This window comes from Sebastes fasciatus, chromosome 22, assembly GCF_043250625.1.
Source record: "Sebastes fasciatus isolate fSebFas1 chromosome 22, fSebFas1.pri, whole genome shotgun sequence".
Lineage (NCBI taxonomy): Eukaryota > Metazoa > Chordata > Actinopteri > Perciformes > Sebastidae > Sebastes > Sebastes fasciatus.
The window spans coordinates 1826017-1848488 of NC_133816.1; the positions used below are offsets into that span (position 1 = coordinate 1826017).

The 22472-nt window shown below is 38.2% G+C and overlaps 1 protein-coding gene across 6 annotated transcripts; it reads left to right on the forward strand.

Annotated features, from left to right (window-relative positions):
* Positions 1-5441: 5441 nt before the first annotated feature.
* On the forward strand, positions 5442-19793 carry cited1 (Cbp/p300-interacting transactivator, with Glu/Asp-rich carboxy-terminal domain, 1). Of its 6 annotated transcripts, none has more exons than XR_012592362.1 (3): positions 5442-5838; positions 13929-17487; positions 17520-19793. XR_012592362.1 is itself a non-coding variant. In XM_074623261.1 (2 exons), the coding sequence occupies exon 2, from the start codon at positions 13949-13951 to the stop codon at positions 14522-14524; it is 576 nt and encodes a 191-aa protein (XP_074479362.1). In that variant the 5' UTR covers positions 5442-5838; positions 13929-13948; the 3' UTR covers positions 14525-19793. The 6 variants fall into 6 exon arrangements, 1 of the variants encoding a protein (XP_074479362.1); XR_012592363.1 differs by having other exon boundaries at positions 13929-17483; XR_012592361.1 differs by having other exon boundaries at positions 13929-17479.
* Positions 19794-22472: the final 2679 nt, after the last annotated feature.

Sequence of the window (22472 nt, forward strand, 5' to 3'; positions counted from 1 at the left end):
CGTTGTTGTCATGTGTCTGTGCTGTGTGATTTATGCAGTGTGGGCCGGTTAATAGAGGCTTTTTAATGGAGAGCGTTTGAAAGAGGAACCACAAATGTCGGGGCAGTTTCCTTTAGAAGTGATGTTCCCCAAATTAATGGCCTGGAAATTCACACCAAATGTAGGAGTCACCAGCAGCCGGAGCTGGCATGTGCTGAGCAGCAGTGTGTGTGTGAGGATTCCCTGTGATCTTTATGAACACTGCTGCGGTCACCTCGGCGGTTTGAGCCCAACGTAGCCGAAGCAAATGAAACTCATTACACCGTTTACGAGTTTGGAAAAGGAGAGACGATTGAAATTCTATCTCATAAACTGGGAGGAGGAGGAGGAGGGTGAGGGTGAAGGGGTGGGGGGGGGTTACACGGTAACCGGGAAGGGGCTGTAAACATGAGAGACGTGAGACTTTGTGTGTGTTTATGTAGGTTTTTTTGCGCCCCAGAGTCAAATTAGAAAAACTCGGGGGGCCTCGAGAGGATTCAGGACACCGCTGGAATCCCTGGATCGCATTTTCACAAAAAGCTGAAAACATTGTGTTCCACCGTAACCCGTACAATCTGATATATACTGGATATGAGAAGGAAGGGTCTCCTGGTTGTTTACAGATATGTAGCAGAAATGAAAATTCCTAATATCAAAAGCTCCAATGTTTTGTTGTCATATTCTAATACCAAAACTTTCCCATGTCATCAGTCTCGCTAATCACTTATAGCCTATTATCATTTATGAGCCTGATTTTTATGTTTCAGCACAATATCTCTCCATTTTACGTCCATGTTCAACGTACAACAGTTCGTACAACAGTTCGTATGATATCTTACTTGAAGTTATTCCTCATTTTTCGTGCGTTTTCCTACGAAGGTCCCGCAACACGTGTCCATTTCCAATCCAGTCTTTTCAAAATATACTTCCGTCTTCACAGGAAACTACTTAGTTAAGTTTAGGCAACAAAACTACTTAGTTAGGTTTAGGCAACAAAACTACTTAGTTAGGTTAAGGCAACAAAACTACTTAGTTAGGTTTAGGCAACAAAATTACTTAGTTAGGTAAAGGCAGCAAAACTACTTAGTTAGGTTAAGGCAGCAAAACTACTTAGTTAAGTTTAGGCAACAAAACGACTTAGTTAGGTGAAGGTAATTTTGTTGCCTAAACCTAACTAAGTTGTTTCCTGTGATGACGGAAGTTGTTTTTTTTTTAAATTGTAATAATTGAACAAACCACTTTTTTATGAGTTTACAGCAAATATGTGATGGGAAACACTAATGATTTACTTAATTTAATAAGTTAATGTAGCATAAAATACATTTCCCTTCTAATTGGTCAGAAATGACACAATTGTGTGAATAGTTCATCATCAGGTGACTTTTTTTGGGGAACAACTGGTCCCGGTTAGGATAGAGTACCATGTTACATAACTTTTGTCCACTTTCAACCCTGTTTTATAGAGACACAATTATGGAGATTTTTCCCACATAAACCAGCCGTGTGATGCAACATATTCTGTAAAGGAAAAACAGTCTTCCACATCACGGTGAAGACAGAGCTTCCCTGCCAGCATTGAGCTGTAATTTGTATTTGGCTCTAGCTGTCGTCCTCTAGACGCATGCAGATTTATTATTTTCCGATATGAAAATGGAAGACAGTGTTGGAATCGAGGATTTGCTCAATCAGAAGGTGATGAGTTGTTATGTTGAGTCTCTTATGGTAGCATCCAGGGCTCTTTAGCTCATGTTGTTATGCTCGGATGCTCCATCAGTTTCATTAAACCTCTTGAAAAAGGTTCTTTATTCTTTTTCCTGTCAGTATCATTAAACAAAACCGATGAATCATAAAGTGTTCCAGAGACAGAAACGTCATAATTGAGGCTAAACAACTGCTTTCATTGTGATCTACTGGTTCCCTTTTACTACATCTCTTCCTGTTCTGGTTTGTGTTGAACACACCTTTACTGCTCCACGCCAAAAAAACTTTTCCAACGACTTTTATGCAAATGAGCAGCGGCGGGCCCCTCCACCACTCAGCCGGTGCTTTGAATAGAGCGTCATCTGACCCTCGCTGGTGATTAGTTTAGATAAACCAAAGCCTCGTCCTTCCTCTTTGCTTCCTGTTGGGTGAAGACTTTATGCTAAATATTTGCATAAGTCTGTTTAACTTTGGGGAATTTTCCAAAACAATGCATCTACGTAGGGAGAAAAAAAAAGAAGTTATATCTGTAAAATCGTGTTTTTTTAAAGGTGTCATCACTCTTTCCATCAACCGGACCGGACCAGCGTGCTATAATTATTTGTCCTGCTAAGATGGAAATCACAAACGGTCTGTTTGATTTGCATAACGTCTCCCCCCCGGGGAAACAAAGCGGAGGGGGCCTCCGTCTATACGTCCTCCTCCTCATCAACATGTGAAGTGTCTGCGGTCAATGGCGGAGGGGATTTACTCGCACAATAAAGACAGATGCCACCTTTTATCTGCTTAACGGAAGAGAGGCCGAGCGCGTGGCACTTGACCACGGCGACGCATGTTGTTGGCGCGTAATGACGTCCTCCTTCCACAGACTATTGACATGAATGGTGAATGGACTTTTAGCAGGACGTGGGGGAGGGACAGAGGAGGGACAGAGGAGGGTTTTTTGGGGATGAATTGGTGGAGGTTCCCCAACGACACTTTGGGTGATTTTTCTTTTTCCCCCCAAGCAGCCTTTTGTTTGTCCCTTATGAATAAAATCGGCTAAATCGACCCACAGCAGAGGAGAATGTGGTGTTGGGTTTGAGCTGGTGACAAACTTTAAAATATTTAAACAGTCCAACAGTATGGAGTCATAGAAGTGCCATAAAAAAGAATAAATCTGTAAAACAGTAAGTAAATAACTAAGGAAATATAAAGAGGAATAAATAAAAAATAGATAAATAACTTGAAAAAATGGAAATATATAGAGGAATAAATAAAAGAAAAATATATATATATAGAAATGTTGAAATATAAAAAGAAATAGGGAAATGAATAGGGAAATGAATGAGGAAAAATAAAAGGATGAAAATAAATAAATTACATTAAATAAAATACAAAATTTAAATAAATGAAATACATACATCAATAAATATGAACAGAAATAAATGAACAAATACATGTGAAAATAAATTAAAATGCTTATAATTATTTTATATTTTGGTATTTGTCTATGTTTCCACATTTATTTATTCTTTTATTTATTTCTCTTTATATTTTCTAATTTTTTTATTATTTATTTAATATTTTATTTATTAAAAGAATAAATAAGTAAATAAAATAAATTGGAAATATAAAGAGAAATAAATAACAATAAATACGTAAAATAACAAAACAATAAATAAAAAATAGGGAAAGGAATAAGGACAAGTAAAGGGATAAAAAATAAATCAATGACATTAAATAAAAATTTTAAATGATAAAATATATAGAAAAAATAGACTTATTTATATGCAAAAAAATAAATATATATTTTTGAAATACGTAAATAAATATATACAGAAAAAAATGAAAATGCTTAGAATTATTTTATATTTTGTTATTTGTCTTCATGTTTCCACATTCATTTATTATTTTATTTACAATTTTTTTTATTTACTTATTTATTATTTTACTTATTCCTCTTTATATTTCCACATTTATTTATATGTATATATTTATTATTTTTTTTATTGTACTCCTATGACTCCATACAACAGGCCTATCCTGTGATCAGCTTTGATACCTGATATTTAGCAGAAAGTAGATTTAAAAGGTTGCTTTTACCTCCAATAATACTGGAACAGGGTGGTCTGTGAATAAACATCCGGTTAATTCGATTGATTGCCAAGAGGAACCGGATTTGTTGCAGCAAGAAAGAATAAAGATGCGGTTAGAAATCAATGAATAAAAGCTACAAGAGCATATAAATGAAAAAGTTTTAAAGATGTGTGACATGTTTCACTTTTATGTATAACATATTGACTGTGTTTGACTCCCATAGAAATAAATAACTGTTATGCATCCATAGTTTTATGACCGATTAAAACCGAGCCAAACCTAACTGTGTGACCAATAACACCAAATAAAAGTACAATAAAATAAAAAAAAACGGGGAACATTTTAATGATACCCATAAACGTTTTATGTGGCTGTGATGATTTTTAGAACGTCAGTGATATTAATGGTTCTCTGAGCTTTTCCTCAGATGTAATTTTGTTTTTAAAAGGTGCTAAATTAAACATTCATGAGTCACAAAGTAGTACACAAACATCATTTGTTATGTTCCAACCTGACATGATAAATCATTCATCAGTGTCTCTAATCACACGAGGACATCTCCACAACGAGAACATGTAGTTATGCAAATCATTCACAGACCACCAGTCTCTCTCTCTCTCTCTCTCTGGGAGAGAGACACAGACAAAGACAGAGCGGTCTGAACTGGTCCATTTGGTTCCTGATGGTGTTTGCTTCAGACTGAGCAACATCTGCCCTGCAGAGCGGCAGCACCTAAACTCTGGAGGCTGGATTCACCCGGGCACACGGAGCTGGAGAGAAGAAAGAAGACGTGTCACAGGAGGAAAACACACACCGATAATGAATATGAATGATGCTTCAGCGCCAGGGTCCTGGTGTTCTGCTGTCATACTGTCACCGTTTACTGGGACACTTCTTGAATAGAGAGCGGAGACATCGTTGTGTTTTTTGCTTCTGTGACAAGATTTTGATCGAGTGTTGTTGATCCTGCACCGTTCTGCAGAACCCAGAATCACGTTTTAGGCATTTATCAATGCTCAGTGTCATTTTAAAGAGAACTTATTCCCTCAGTTTTCACACATAGCAACTGAAAATGCCAAAAAGAAGAAGAAAAATCTAAAGAAGACAACATTTATTATCAGGACACAAAGTGGACAAACCACAAAATATGAATATTATTTTCACATGTTTTCTTTTATAAATAATAAAATAGAATTAAATATATATATATAAATATATATATATATATATATATATATATAATTTTTCCTTTTAATTTTTAATTTAAAAAAAATATGTTTTATATATATATATATATATATATGTATATATATATATATATATATGATTTTTTTTTTTTTATTAAAACTACTACTTTAAACTAAATAAAATAAATAAAAAATGCAATTAAATAGAATATATATATATATATATATATATATATCATGATAATAGTGTCATACTGTACATATGCATATAAATGCTCATGTATGAACAATAATTTGCTTTATTCATAATTTTATTCAATTTCTCAACATTTATAGTCCCGCCCACTGGTGTTTGCCTCAACCAATCAGATTGAAGCAGCCCCGCCTCCATCCCCATCCGGATCCTTCGGGAATCCAGATCCTGGTTTTGGGACCCGGACAAACACACACACACACACACACACACACACACACACACACACATATAGTGGGCTGGTCAGTGAGGAGAGAGGGAGCCACTAAACAGAGCTCATTGAGGATCTGACAGAGTCTCTGCAGAGAGCCCAGAGAGCCCACTCCATGAAGCCACTGGTTCTCTAAAGATACCAGTTCAACTCCAGTTTATTTCCAGTTTAGCTCCAGTTTAATTCCAGTTTAATTCCAGTTTAATTCTAGTTTAATTCCAGTTTAATTCCAGTTTAACTCCAGTTTAGCTCCAGTTTAATTCCAGTTTAACTCCAGTTTAGCTCCAGTTTACTGGTCTTTATCTCCACTACAGACCCGTTGGACTCTCCGGACTGTTTTCATCCTCTTTTATCTGACTTCTCAGGGCTGCACCAGGCTTTTCTCACAGGTTGGTGTATTATTATCCTCTGGTTCTGGTTCTGGTTCTGGTTCTGTCAGTGTGTGTGTGTTTGGCTGTAAATCTGCCTGCTGAAAGTTTTTTTCCCTCCTCAAGTGTTTACATAACATTTTAAATGAGGTCAAGCGGTTCTCTGCATCGAGCTGGAGGCAAACACTCAGTCAAATGTACATTTACTCTCTGCTTTCAGCTCCTAAATGTCAAATGAACCCAGTTTGCTCTCCTTGTTATACTCACATGATATTATCTTTATAGCAGACATGAATGTTATTATCTTTATAGTAGACATGAATGTTATTATCTTTATAGTAGACATGAATGTTATTATCTTTACAGTAGACATGGACATTATTATTTTATAGTAGACATGAATGTTATTATCTTTACAGTAGACATGAATGATATTATCTTTATAGTAGACATAAATGTTATTATTTTATAGTAGACATGAACGACATCAGCAGACATTACTGCAAAACACATCAAGCTGATGGAAATTTAATGGAACCAAAAATGTGTTTATTTTCCGTTTTGGTTTATTTGAAGTAGTTTGCATTCTTTATGCATTTCACTCTTAAATCGATGGAAATGTGTCACAAGCTTTTTAATTGCAGTTTATAAAAGTTTAACAAGTTGCAACAGACACAAACTTTGGTGAACAAAAGTCAAATTAGTCCTTTTTCTTCTTCTTAAATTGGCTCATTAACCGTCTTCAATATGGAGTTGGAGGCAATTAAAGCAAGTGGTGAATGCGTCACGCTGGGGCAGCATATGGTGTGTGTGTGTATGTGTGTGTGTGTGTGTGTGTGTGTGTGTGTTTGTGTCTACTTGTTTTCATGACAAATGAGGACAATTCTATGATAACACACCTTCAATATCAGGACACTTTTGGCATCCTCATTTTTCCGAGCTCACCACAATGCTCTAGAGCGTCAAAGTTCTAGAGCATTAAAATCAGCTCTGACCAAAATATAGCCTTAGACAAAATCTCAACAGATGGATGTATTCGTAGAAGCATGGCTCGGAAATACTTTGATTCCCAGGACTCTAGGACCTTGGGAAAGGCACGTCCACATTTGTCACGTTTCTTTCAAAAGTCCTAATTTTGTCTATAAACATGTGTGTGTGTGTGTGTGTGTGTGTGTGAAAGGGACAGACTGGCGTTTCAATTGGCTCGTCATGCTTTAATTGTGTAATTGAAACCTCTGTTGTTGTTGGTGTGTGTGTGTGTGTGTGTGTGTGTGTGTGCGTGTGTGTGTGTGTGTGTGTGTGTGTGTGTGTGTTTAGCCTACTGACAAATTGCAGAAACATTCCTAAAATATTCTTATGATATTACTATAATATTGCCATATAGTGTGTGTAGTGATCAATAGTCCGTTTATAATGAAGTTATTGCACTTTTATTAAAAAAAATTATATCACATTTATTGACAACAAGCTAACAGGAAGGTTCATTTAGGAGCTGGTGATGTTCAGTTTAACCCTGTCTTTAACACTTTAAGGACTTCTAGTTCATGTTGGCTGGAAAGCTGAAGTGATGAAGACCATGTGATTTGATAGAAAGCTCCAGAACTGAAGAATGAACTTTATCCTCTATTCCCCCACACTGACTTCCTCCAGTGTTCCTATTGGGAGACATAGTGAGGACTTAACAGTGACTTTAGTGACTTTGCCATACATAGTACGCATACCATGGGCTACATCTATTACTTTCATTATCAATTAATCTGTTAATTATGTTTTTGATCATTGTAATCAATAGTAAACATTAATTAATCACATGATTATCCATAGTTAATCGCGATTAATCGCAAATTCAAAATGTACCTTAAAGGGAGACTTGTCAAGTATTTAATACTCTTATCAACATGGGAGTGGACAAATATGCTGCTTTATACAAATGTATATATATATTTATTATTGGAAATCAATTAACAACACAAAACAATGACAGATATTGTCCAGAAACCCTCACAGGTACTGCATTTAGAATAAAACAATATGCTCAGATCATAACATGGCAAACTGCAGCCCAACAGGCAACAACAGCTGTCAGTATGTCAGTGTGCTGACTTGACTATGACTTGCCCCAAACTGCATGTGATTATCATAAAGTGGGCATGTCTGTAAAGGGGAGACTCGTGGGTACCCATAGAACCCATTTACATTCACTGATCTGGAGGTCAGAGGTCAAGGGACCCCTTTGAAAATGGACATGTCAGTTTTTCCTTCACGACAAGCTAGTCTGACATGGTTGGTACCGATGGATTCATCAGGTTTACTAGTTTCATATGATACCAGGATCTTCACTCTAGCTTTAAAACTGAGCTGCTACAACCTAAGAATTGCAAGTTGTGTTAAAGAAATTTGCATTATTATTGCGTTAACTTTGACACCGGTAACTTTAATGAACGCTGTACCCCCTATAGTACGCGTACACTGGGCTGCAAATGTTGCTTCCATTATCAATTAATTATTATTTTTATTAAGTAAGAAAAGATATTGAAGGTAATGTCTACAAGTTGCTTGTTTTGTCGGACCAACAGTCCAAAAAAGGAGCATTTAAAAAGCCGGAATCTGAGAATATTTGACATTTTTGCTTCATAATTTACTTCAATAATTAACCAATTATGTGACTAATGAATGAATTGATTTCATCTTGTTTCTCCTAAAATGATTCCTGTAAGAAGTAAATCTGGGCTTAGCTGGTAGTTTGGCTTCTAAATAGTGACTTTATGGCACATTTTAAACCTCTTATAACCTTCTCGTTCACTGTAATGTTCGTATAATATCTAGTAGTTGATTATTCAAATGTGCAGAAATATAACTGATAACTATATTGATAATCACTGAAGTCTTGTTTTGTTTTTTTTCAAGCAAAAAGGCCAAAGAAGCCTCTCAAATGTGAATATTTGCTAATTCTTTTCTGTTTTATATCATTGTACACATTTCCTGTAGATTATGTGATGAATCAATATGATAATAATCATTAGCTGCAGCCCTAATATCATTTATTATAGATATAGACATGGAGACTATAGGTATGTATCCTGTGTTCTGTCAGACTTTCACAGCTGATAAATAAAGTAAATGCAGAGCGGTCCTCGGCCAACAGCAGCCCGACTAATGAAACCATTTAAAGCCAGCGCCGGTTTCACAAACTCATAAAAAGTGTTGGGAGAACACAACAAGTCAGTCAGCTGTGAACAGGAAAAAACATTGGCCGTCCTCCAGCAGCTCCACACGGCGTCCTTCCTCTATACCCGTCCTACTCTGCAAGAGAGGACGGTCTCCGACTCTAATCCATCCTCATCTTTAGGCTTGTGTTATTCTGAGATGGTCTTCAGCCAGAAAAAAAGCTGTGATGTGCATGTGAGAAAACTTCCTCCAGGCGTTTTCATGTGTTTCCTGAGTGCTGATAAATGGCTGTTTCACAACTCAACTGGAACTCTTATTATGTTGTTGAGGAATCAAAACAAAAAGACTAACTTGATTCAATCATTTTGAATCTCTTTAAAGATGAACTCCAGGTCCTTTAGCAAAGTTTCTATGTTTGGGATCTGTGTTTTTCTAAACATAAAATCTCCAAAGTATCATGTGCACCACAAAATCATGCCAACACTAGGATCAGCAGTGATTCATGGAGAGACCTTCGTCTGGTCAGCTAACATTACTGCCAAGCAGCTGAAATATAGAGTGATATTGTGCTTTTAGCTGACGTGTGTCTCCTCACTGTTTTGATCGATGCTCGTTCATGTCTATGTAGAGCGAGCACAAGCACAAGCAACAGGACGCTGACTTTCGTTGACTTAACGGCCACAGGTGTCGCTGTTAACAAGACATTTCTGATTCTTACAAACAGTCCCTTTAAATAGAATTAAAATCTACCAGATCATCCATCTGGGTATCTGGAGTCTAGACCACCGAGTCAGTTTATAGTGGGCTCTCTGGATCAGAAAACATGAATCCAGATTAGACTTGTCTTATATGTCACATGCAGGTTCTTTAGCTTTGCAAAGGTGCACCATATTTTTCTTGATAGCCAATCAGAGCAGACTGAGCTTTTCTTGAAGAGACAGGCACTAAAATGGAGCGTTTCAGACACAGGGTGAGTGCAGGTATAATCAGACTACGGCTGCTACCTTCGCTGTGGGGTCCGCAGGTTTCCACCCGGCACTGCTTGGGTTTAAATATGAAATATTGCCAAAATAGGCGCTTTTGCTTTTTGCTTTGACACCAAATCCTCCATCATCGTCTTGTCTGTCAACTCTCTCTCTTCTCACGTGTGTGTTATCTGACTCCTGCTGCTCTGAGCTGAGACTCCGTACGGAGCAGACACTTTTACTTTCAGTTTGTAGCGTCCGTCGTCCAACTATCTCTTGATAACATGGCGGTGACACGCCAAAATGAACTAAATGGGTTTTATTTCTGTAAAAAAAAAAAAAAAGCAAAACAATGGTGGGGGCGGTGTAATGTGTAATGTGTAATGTAATCAGTGTGTGCCCGACCACCGCGTAACACCGGTAACACCGGTAACACCGGTAACACCGGTAACACCGACTACCGCGACAAGTCTATTTCCAAGAACCTTCTGAGCACATCTCTGGTAAACACCAGATTTAAAGTGTGATTCTTTGTGGAGAAACTCAGTTGATTAAATCAACCGATCGATTAGTCGACAAAATCTTATGATTGTTAGTCGACTAAGAACTTCTTTGGTTGAGGACAGTCCTAATTCAGAATGACTAAAAAACAATTTTTTTAACATTAAAGCATGTAAAGATGTTCAAGTAGAAACTCCAAAATACAAATATGAATCTGGAAATGAGCTTGATCGATGACGATGTCCAATTAAAATCACTCCCACCACAAAATGAAAAACAAACTGATACCTTTTAAAGCTGCACATTGATGCCTCCGATACTCATAATTCCTGATACATGACATCAGTAAACCCTGAAGTCTGTGATGATTTAAACCAAATCAAAGTAAACAGATGGTTTTGAGAAACAGTTTGGGTTTCATTTGTAACGGGACGGTCCACATTTGTTGCAAACTGGATGCATGTTAACCAGCGGTGGAATAATTGAATCAGTATTTTGTGAGATAGGCTGATTTTCACCCCCAGAATGTTCACTAATGCATATTTAAAATGCAAAAATGCATGTTTCTATTTAGTTTTAAGTTATCAAAACCCCCAAAAAGCTGTTTTCTTCTTCTGCGCCGCTAGAGAAGAATGTGTGCAGTTTTTTTATTTGTTTGTGTCTCCTGGACTCAATGTGCTGGAAAGCTGTTGCGCATGCAGAGGCACCATGTGCAGCCTGGCCCTGACAGTAATCAGTCAATGAATAATGAACACACACACACACACGCACACACACACACACAGACCTGCTATTGACAGCTGTTTGGTATCTTTGTGTGTGTATTAACTCTATCAGTGGAGTGCAGCTGCATGCCTGCCTGCAGCAATTATGTTCTCGCTAAATACGAGCCAGCGCTGGGAGGAGGGGCTGTGTATGTTTGTGTGTGTGTGTGTGTGTGTATGTGTGTGTGTGTGCACATATTAAGTGATTGGCTTACTCAAAGGATAGCCGCATGATGTGTGTGTGTGTGTGTGTGTGTGTGTGTGTGTGTGTGTGTGTGTGTGTGTGTGTGTGTGTGTGTGTGTGTGTGTGTGTGTGTGTGTGTTAAGGCACACATGCTGTTTGAACTGTATGTAATATAAACCAGCTCGGGGACTTTAACATGAGCCTCGAGGAGTCTTTCTGCAGGAGGGCTTCACACACACTAAAAAACCCACACTTTCTCAATGACGTTTTGCTTCACACAACACACACTTTCTCCCACACACACACACACACACACACACACACACTCAGACATATGCTGTGTTCTCATGGCTCGTATGTATTTATCCCGCCATGTGACCCGGTCACTCTCTGAGATCCTCAAAGGCTCTGTTGTGTCGTGAGCTCCATTCACACACATCGACCTATAAACACTCAGTAACCCCCGTTAGTACCCGCAGGCCGTCTCCCCGCACCTTTTCATGCTTCATTTGCTGCTCAATAGGTCAAGAGGAAAAGCAGACATCAAGCGAATACACACAAAGTCAGTGTGAAACACATGGAGTCACCGGGGACGGCGTGTTTCCCAGACAGTCGGTGATTTAGAGAGTCATAAGAACGGCTCTTAACTCAACAACGCCATTGTTGTTGCGGTCTGAAGCGGCCACGTGTTTGTCAGGAAACGCTATTTAATGACCACTTAAGTTATTTGTCATCCTGTCTTTAGTGAGCAAATGTTTTCAGTGGTAGAGGAAGTATTCAGATCCTTTACTTACGGTAATACCACACTGTGAAAACACTCTGTATTGTTACTTAAAGTCCCACATCATGCTCGTTTTCAGGTTCTTAAGTGTATGTTGGGTTTCTACTAAAACATGTTTACCTACTTTAATGTTTAAAAAAAACTTTATTTTCCTCATGCTGTCTGCTTGAATTCACCCTCTGTCTGAAACGCTCCGTTTTAGTACATTTCAAGAGAATTGCAACAGCTTGGGTCCATGTTTACGTCCTGTCAACTGATGTCATTCACATCCACTGCAACAGGAAATAAACTGGGACCCATTTAGAATGTTTACGTTTAAAACTTTGAAATGGTCTAAATATTGTAGATTTGTGACATCACAAATGGACAGAAATCCTGACGCCTTGTTTCAAAAGCTCAGTTTCTTTATACGGGCTGTGTGTATCTCTCTGTGGATTAAGCATTCCGATTCTTTCACAGTATTTATATAGAACTTAAACCTGCTTTATGATATAAAAGACCTGAAAATGTCCCTTTTTACAATATGGGACCTTTAAAGGTCCAGTGTATAGGATTTAGGAGGATTTATTACTAACTACATTATTTTCATTATTGATTAATCTGCTGTATTTTCACCATTAATCAATTAATTGGCCGTTGCTTCATATTTAACGGACAGATACAAAAGTGGCACCGATCCTCTGATCTAACTCTCTGCAACAAAGTGAATTCCCTAAAATGTCACACTATTCCATTACTGTAATCTTTTGCCATGTATTAATATTTCATGAAAACACAGTGCTTTTCTTCCAGCTGACATTTAACTCGGTACCATTCTTTATGTCGTAGGCTGTCATATAATTCTTGAAAAATCAATTAATCAAATCTGAACGATTTCACATCACATCACAAACCAAACAATATGAAACAAATATTTCTGTCCAGTGACTCTGCACCATAATATGAAGCCTACATAGCTACTCCTTATGTGCATCACAGTTGTTGCCATGATAACAGATTGAAGAGTAGAAACATGCACACAGGTGCAAGCAACAACATAAACAAAGCAGGTTCATGAATTGATTCCCACCTGTGTGTGATGTTTCTAGCTGGAGCTGTTCTCAAAACCAACAACACTTAAAACTGATGAAGAGCAACTCCAGTTTTGAAATGTCACATAGAAATGCTAATAAATTCATACACATAGTGAGCAGGTTCAGTTTTGTACAGCAGAATATGAGCTGAAAAAAATGTTCAAATGTGTGTATACATCAAAACATCAAAAGCTTCTACGCTAATGCATATTATAATAATATGTAATAATCATCCTGCTTCATGTGTTCAGCTTTTAAGCATGTAGCCTCAAGAACCTTTTCAGTTGGAATAGTTTGACATTTTGTAAAATATGCATGTTTGTTTTCTTGCTGAGAGATAGATGAGCAGATCAATATAGAGTGGTATCGATTTTCTCATCTAACTCTCAGCAAGAGAATATATATTTCCAAAAGTGGCAAACTATTTGATGATAATTCCGTATTATCTGCGTGCATCTGGTTTAAACTGTGAAGTGTGTTTTTATTGTCATATAAAGAGGATGTTACATGTTTCCATTTCATCATCTGTTTCTATCGAGATACACCTTACAGTGAAGTTTTGTCTTTAATGACATCTAGCCTACATGATGGAGCCTCTGTTTAGCTAACAAGCTCATCTCCTCCTGTCCAAGTTTGATGACATCATTGCGTAACATCTCCCTTTTCTTCCTGCAGGCTCTGGTGTTTTCCTGGTGATGACCTCACTGCTGTTTCCTGGCAACGCCCACGCTGCGATGAAGGACCTCTCCTCCTCCTCCTCTCCTCTCAGCTCCCTGCTCCACTACCCGTCTTCCAAAACCTCCGTCGTGCCGTTCTCCCCGTCCGCCGGCGGCGCCTCCTCGCCCGGGTCATCGCTGTCGTCGGCTCCGCTCTCCAAACCTCAGCCCTTCTGCCTCCAGACGGGGCCGCACCTCATCGCCAGCATGCAGCTGCAGAAGCTCAACTCGCACTACCAGAACCTCGCCGGCGCTGCTGCCGGACACCCAGCACCCGGTGGAGCTCAAAGGGGCTTTGGTGGATCGCCTCTGGGCACAGGTAACCAGCTTCTGGGGCCGTCCGGAGGCCTCGGTGGAGGTGGGATGGGCGTCGGCATCAGCATGGGGAACCAAAGCGCCGGTGCAGGTGGAATTATCGACTTTGAGCCCGTGGACGAGGAGGTTCTCATGTCTCTGGTGGTGGAGCTGGGTTTGGACCGAGCCAACGAGCTGCCTGAGCTCTGGCTGGGTCAGAACGAGTTTGACTTCATGTCAGACGTGCCGGCCGGATGCTGACCTACGAATAGAGAAACTATCGAGATGCAGCGGAATTGATTGACAAAGAGAGAGAAGACTTTCTCTCCTCTGTTTTGTTCTCTTTCCTCCCTTCCTTGGTTGATGAAATGAGGAAACTGAAGAGACGCTGAGTGATAAAGAGAAAGAGATTAGAGGCATTGTTTCTATTTGCCGTTCGTGCGCTCTACGTGCAGACGGGCGGATAAAAGAAAAAGACAGCTTTCGATTTTTGTTGTTTTTCGTTTCAATCAATCAGTGCATTTGTCTCTTCTAGGATGAAACTGGTGATTGAAACCAACCTGATGGGATTAAGAAGGCTTTTGTTTTGCCATCTCATCACACTGATTTTTCCTGTCATTTAAAGAAACAAAGGAAGCATGAGCAGAACAGAAACAAGGACTCTTTCTGCCGTTTAATGAAAACAAGGTGATTGACGGGTGGTTGGAGACGTTTCTAACCTTTTGGAAACAAAACAGTAGAGACGACATCGACACACCTGTTGGACTCTCTTAGTGCTGTTCTCTCTCTCGATCAACCTAAGGAAAATGAAAATGGGAAACAAGACAATATGGGAGATTTGCGAAGGATGACAAACACCACGTTTCCTGTTTTCTTAATGGACAATCTTAGACTCTGGTCTCACGGGAACGAGACTCCTGTCTCTCGTCTTCACAAAGAAACTGACTGTCTGAGAACTGGTTATCTCAATGTACTTTCCTTTCTATCCTTTTTTTGTTTGAATTAAGTTCAACCAGTCGTATTCACAGAACATGTTATTTAAGACAGTGGCTGATATCCATCAAGACTTGTGGACAATGGAGCGCTTCTGTAGCGCGTCCATGGTCGGCTCTACGTTTCTGAACATAATGAATTAGATCAAGGGATGCGGAGTCTTTCGGAGCATGGGACCTGAATGGAGTAAATTGTGTCTTGCTCTGGAGCACAGTCTCATTAAAACGATCTAGGCCTTTTTGGTCATGTGAGTCGCCAATACATGTTTTGTTTTCTGGCCTGCAGTGTAAGAAACTCTGGTGTCAGTGATCCTGGATAGCACTTCCTCTTAAACTGAGGATATAAGGTCTTTGTGGACACGAGCCAGATGGCAAGAACAGATAAATTCATGTGCCTTTCGCTTTTTGTTTATCCTGTTTCACCGCTTTGTTGTTTGTGTCAAAACAGTTTGTTCAGCCCCAACAGACCTTAACAGACCTTATTATCACCACACTACCCCCGTCCCTGATAAGGATGCATTGTCTGTTTTGTCATCATTAGGCCTGGAGGCTGCTGTTTGCACACTTTGCAGGGCAGCCTTTGACCTGAACACACACTGTGGTTTGGTTTTCAGCAGTGCTTTATGGTTGGAGTCGTACCAAAGTGAACTACGCTAATGCTGCTTGCGGCTAACATGCTAGCATCATTAGCTTCTGTTCGTTCTGTTCTGAGCAAAATCAAAAAGACCTTTTTTTTATTGTGGTTTGACCACTTGCTAGCTAGCTAACAGTTGCTGTGTGCTAAACATTTGACTTTGGCTACATGTAGAAACTAGCGCTAACATTAGCTACATATCTATATGGGTAGCATGTTGGCGAAACCCTTACAAAGAAGCACAATTGAAAATGTTTTCACATGTGAAATATCACTTTGAAATAGTAGTTTGACAAAACACCGCCAACTCAAGCTCCCCTTACTGCTTTTTCTCAGCTATATCACACAAAAGAACTTTTAAGCTAACCCGCACGAGAGGTCCTAAAAGGAGAAGAGTCAATCTGCAGTCTAGCGGCTGTGTCTGGGAGGTAACCCTCAAATTGAGTAAACTTGCAAAAACCCAACGACCTAGGGTTAGGGTTAGTCCTAACCCTAACCCTAACCCTAACCAATCAAGTTCAATGCCTAACTTTAGGAGAGACCAACTTGTGCAAATGGCAAGCTGCGGAGGTCTTAAGGTAACGTAGAAACATGAAAGTCTCTCTTTAGAGCCAGAGTTTGGTTTGTCCGTTCTGGGCTACTGTAGAAACATGGAGGAGCAACATGAAGAGAACCCGCTCCCTATGTAGATATGAAGGACTCATTCTAAGCTAACAGAAACACAACGATTCCTAGTATCAGGTGATTATACACTAATGAAAATATAATATGAATATTCCATTTCGGTTGATAGATCCCCTGAAATGTAACACACTGTTCCTTTAAAAAGAAGAAGCGGTGAAATGTTGCAATCATCATTTCCGGTAAGTGCACAACAGCCGTGTTTGATTTGAGACAACACTACCCTGTCAATATTCAAGCACTTCGTAGTAGTACACTTACGTGTGTAAGTAGTGTACTACATGGAAGTGCAAAGTATCCAAATTAAGACAGAAAATATCTAAACCACCTTTTTGTTGCCTTTCCATTGCATTTTATATTTCTTATTTGCATATCCTCTATGATGCTGCCAGATGCTGTTGCTCCATCTACCAGGTGTTGTTTCTTGTTGCTGCAGACTTTAGTTGTTGAAAAAAATCCCCAGGGGTTAAGTTGACACCCACCCCTCTATACCCGCTGCCCACCTATAGGAGCTGTACGGTGCTGTTTCCTGCTGTAGTCAGCACGGCGGCTCTGACCTATATCTGTTGTGGTAAGAGGAGACGGGGGCTCGAACTGCACGGCGGCGGCAACAAAGGCCTTTCCACCTCAACCCGGTGTGTCTGTCATCCTCTGCATTGTGGGTCTCCGCTTGGACCACATACACATGAAATAACACACCTGTACATGCACACAACTCACCTTCATAGAAACACACGGAAATAAACCCACCACACACACACACACACACACACGGGAGCATGGGGATGGTATTACAGCAGGGAAATGGGAGCCATGAAACAGGCACTTGTTCAGTTACACACATACTTCACAGGGTATCAGGGTTGTTGGTGTGTGTGTGTGTGTGTGTGTGTGTGTGTGTGTGTGTGTGTGTGTGTGTGTGTGTGTGTGTGTGTGTGTGTGTGAAAAGAGATAGTGATGTCTGAAAATGCAAGTGTGTGTGTGTGTGTGAGGGGAAACTATGAGCAGCACATGAAGACCACACGGCGGAGGAAAAAACACGCCGAGCCTCGTTGATTTATTTAGATATAGACAGGTCAGCTTACACACTCTCAGTTCCTCAACAAGTCGGTTACTTTCCCCGCACACACACACACACACACACACACACAAACACGCTCCAGTTTGTGATGTCGATTAGGGTCTCGGTTACAGTCAACCAACTTCCTTTTCTTTCTTTAACGAAACGCGAGGAGCAGTGATTAATGAAAACCCGATGAAGGAGTAATTTGACTCTTTAAAAAGGGATTTGTGGGATATTTCCTCCTCGTTACAACTACTTTAGGGAAAGAAATAAAGACACTTCTCATCACCTCCAAATCCCAAAGACAGACGGAGCTGATTCGTCTCGTCCTCCGTCTTGTCGCCCAACTGGGTCAAAACAACAAAGCGAACACAGTCTCGTGTTTGTTTCCATCTGCTCTGCATTGTTTTAAAGTTTGTGTGTGTGTGTTGTTTCGCGGTCCGGCCTTGATCCCAGCTGAGTGAATGTTATTTTTCTTCTCCGCCTCCTCTGAGAAGTCGTCCGGTCGAGATGTTTGAATCTTCTGAAGGGTTTTCATTTCCTCTTCTCCTTGACGCCCGATATTGCAGATTAACCCCCGGCAGAGACCTTTTGAGCCCAAGTATACGTCACAGCTATTTGGTGTCTAGAGACAAAAACTGAACTCCTTGCAGAAATATTCCTCATTGTGGTTTAAATTTAGCTCGAAATACCACAAATTGGGAATTCCATTGAACACTATATCTTACAGTGTGTAACATTTAGGGGGATCTATTGGCGGAAATGCATTTACAACACAGTCCCACGGCAGTTCATGAAATAGTCACGAAATTGAATCTATTTGATTTGTGTACCACGAATTTCCCTTTTTTTCGTGACGCTCAGCACGACTTTAATTTCCGCCCCAGTCTTTTCAAAATAAAACTACTTAGTTAGGTTTAGGAAAAGATCGGCTTGGTTAAGATTAGGCCACAAAATTACTTAGTTTAGGAAAGGATTGTGTTTGTGTTTAAATAACACCAGAAGTGCCATAACTTACGGAAGTTACACGACAAAAATTACTTAGTTCAGTTTAGTCAAAGATGGTGGTTTGGGTTAAAATAAATTTGGAAGTGGGGTAAATTAAGTACGGTAGTTACGTGACAAATAAGTCTACTTTGACTTCTGGTTTCACCCGGGACACTAATAACGGTCTACTGGCCGAAAGTCCTGTGTTTTTCACCCACCCATCCACCCCGACCTCCTCTGTACACGGCGTTCATCGCTCTCTGTACTTCCCGGTGTTTACCAACACAAATCAATACATTCAATTTCGTGAATATTTCACGAACTGCTGCACGACTGGGCTTTAATATAATATTAATAAGTATGTTTTCTTTAGTGTCACCTGAAAATAAGAATCGTTGTGTTTTCATTGCCTTAGAATGAGTCCTTCATATCTACATAGGGAGCGGGTCCTCTTCACTTAGTCTGCCATGTTTCTACGGTAGCCCAGAACGGACAAACCAAACTCTGACTCTAAAGAGAGACTTTCAAGTTTTAGTTCTCCTACACGGGGGAAGTTTCTGTTGGTTGCAATCTGCAACAGGAATAAAACTAGCTTTATTCAGATTGACACTTTTGGATGTTGAGCTTCTTCCTGAGCTCCGTGGTTAAACCTTCACGGTGCCGACAACTAATGAAGTGGTTTTTCCGTTTCCATGTGACAGCAGTGATTTGTTGCACACCCGGCCGTTGCCTCTGGGCCTCAGGGGTCATGAAAAATGTTCCGACACATCAAGGCCTGTGAAAACCTTCGACATAAGCAGTGATATATGTGTTAAAAGGTCGATGTTACAAGGTTCCCCTCTCCACAGTAATGAAAATGTTCAGCCACTGCTCTCTGTTGCCAGGTCTGCTTGTGAAAGCACTGATTTATTCCTTTATTTTTTTCATCATATTTACTTTTAAACCTGTATATTAAAGTCTGATTTTCTTCTTCAGTGTCTCTCCTTTTTTTTTTTTTCTAATGATGAAATGAATATTATTCAAAGATGATTTTTAAAGCACTTTTGCTCACCGGCTCTCACTTGTACATCTATATGAATATGTAAATGACTGAGATCATATTAAAAAAAAAAAATGCTTGTATTTTTGTTACGGCTCTGAGTTTTGGGGGGAAAAATAAAAAAAGTGAAAACTGAGCTGGTGTGAATGTTTGTCATTAAAACAGCAGACAGACACAACATGCATTATATGAAGTAGTGATTTAGCACACTGATCAATGTTCAATGTTTGATATGTTTTAGCCATACAGATATAATATAGTTACCAGTAAAGCTAAAGATAGTTGTATATATGTTTAAACAAAGATAATTAATAGTTTAAGTATTTTATGAACTGTAGGTTACGTTTATTGTACAAGGCTTCTATCTGCTGGCCTGTGATGGTAAATACACACAACGTGGAGTTACTTTTAACCACCAAGAAGGATACAATAAGTATAGTAGAAATATTTCCATTGCATTTTCTGCATAATCGTGTAAAAAAAGATGTAAACAAACGATAAACAAAACGATCATAGGCAACAAGAAATACATTTTATTATTGTGTTATTCCCTTTACAATTTCTTTAAACTTTTCTTGGAATAACTATGTAATTTGATAATAGTTAAATATAATATAATTAACAAAGTTCTGACTTTATTTTAGTTATTTGTGTTGAGTTTAAAAGCAGTTGTGGATTTCCCTTGAAAGAACGTTCTATTTATAAGTAAATTTGTTATTAATTAATTATTCGAAATTTTATTCTTAAATACTAATTCTTCTTAAATACAGTAGAATACTGTAGACAAATGTTTTGTGCAGGTTCTGACCTACTTTGCACTTACTACAAGATCTTATACTGTTATTATGCTGTAATTAATTGCTGTAATTGGAGGTGTACTAATTATCTATTTCTCCCCTAGAATTATTACCAATTACTATTTTTTTCTAGAAAACTTACTATAAGATTATTAGCAATTAAATCCAATAATTTGACCTGTAAAATAATTCCTCACACCACATTTACAGATTTGAATGTTTTGCTTCTTATTTCAGGTTGTAGTAGAGGTAGCATGCATTAACGTTGAGGAGTATTCCATACAGGGGAAAAAAACACACACACTATATGATTGTGTATTCACTTAAATGTACTACTTTCAGTCTTTCTGTCCCATAAAGTTATCAAATCAGCTTCTTCTCTGGAAGTGTCAGACTTGCAGTGACTTAATGCAGTGCTGCCATCTAGCGGTGATGGTATAGTGTATAGTAGTATATAGAGTTATATTTAACAGTAGATACACTAACTCATCTAGTTCTATGTAGAGGACGTGTTCCTCCGTGTAATTCATGCAGACACAAACAGTTTGACTGCTTCCTGGTAGAAAAATTAACGTGGACTGTGGAGCTCACAAGATATGCAAAAACAGGGAGGAAAAGAGAAGAATAATGAGAAGAGAAGAAACATGAAAAACAACAGAGACAAAGATTATTACACAAGACCAGTAATGATATTATATAAATATACTGTTATCTATATAACTAATTTGACAATAGCAACAGTTGTACACAATAACAAATAAAAAAACAAAAAGGGATAATTAAGGATGACTAATAAATCATAATCTGTTTTGGGCGTCCAAAAAAGCACTTTTAAAAAGGGGGAATCTGGCTGAAGTCTGTGTGTGTTTCTAAAATCAAGAAGAAATCCATCTCAAGGCAGGCAGGCTCATCTCATTACTGCCATCAGCTGGACTTTATTACACTCTGTATTAAACAATAATAAGAAACAACTGTGGAGTCATAGGATTGACGTAAAAAATAATAAATCTCTAAATAAATAACAAAAAAATGTGGAAATATGAAGAGGAATAAGTAAATTAATAAATAAGTAAATAGAAAAATATGGAAATAGAAACAGATTAAACAATAAATAAATATGGAAACATAAAGACAAATACAAAAATATTATAAGCATTTTAATTGCATATAAATGACTTTTATGTATATTACATTTTATAATATGTATTTCGTTTTTATTTAATGCCATTTAATTATTTTTATCCCTTTATTTTTCCTTATTATTTTCCCTATTGCTTTACCTATTGTTTTATTGTTTCAATTATTTATTGTTTTATTTAATTGTCTTTATATTTCCCAATTTTGTTTACTTATTTATTCTTTTAATAAATAAAGGCATAAATAAGTAAATTAAAAAATTAGAAAATATAAAGAGAAATAAATAAAAGAACAAATAAATGTGGAAACATAAAGACAAATAATAACATATAAAATAATTATAAGCATTTTGATTTATTTTCACATGTATTTTTTCATTTATTTATGTATATACTTATTTATGTATTTTATTTATTTATTTATTTAAATTTTTTAATGTAATTTATGTATTCGTTTCCCTATTGCTTTACTTATTGATTTTTTTATTTTATTTCTCTTAATATTTCCACATTTTTATATTTACTTATTTATTTATTCCGCTTCATATTTCCAATTTATAAGTTACTTATCTATTCTTTTATTTATTCCTCTTTATATTTCAACATTTATTTTCTTAATCTTTTACAGATATATTCTTTTTTATGGCTCTCCTATGACTCCATATTAGACAGCCAGTTTAAACAAACACCACCTCTTTATTCTTTCAACTTTTGTAATAGGACTCCAGAAATGTGTCTTTAATCCCATAAAACTTCCCGGATTGAGAGGTCAGTGCAGCCGTGTTTGTGAGGAAGTGGGTCAGGATATTAAAGTTGAGAAAAGCTAGATGGGTCTCCGTGTTGCTACAGGCCACGCTGCTGAGCTCCTCCATGTCTTTGC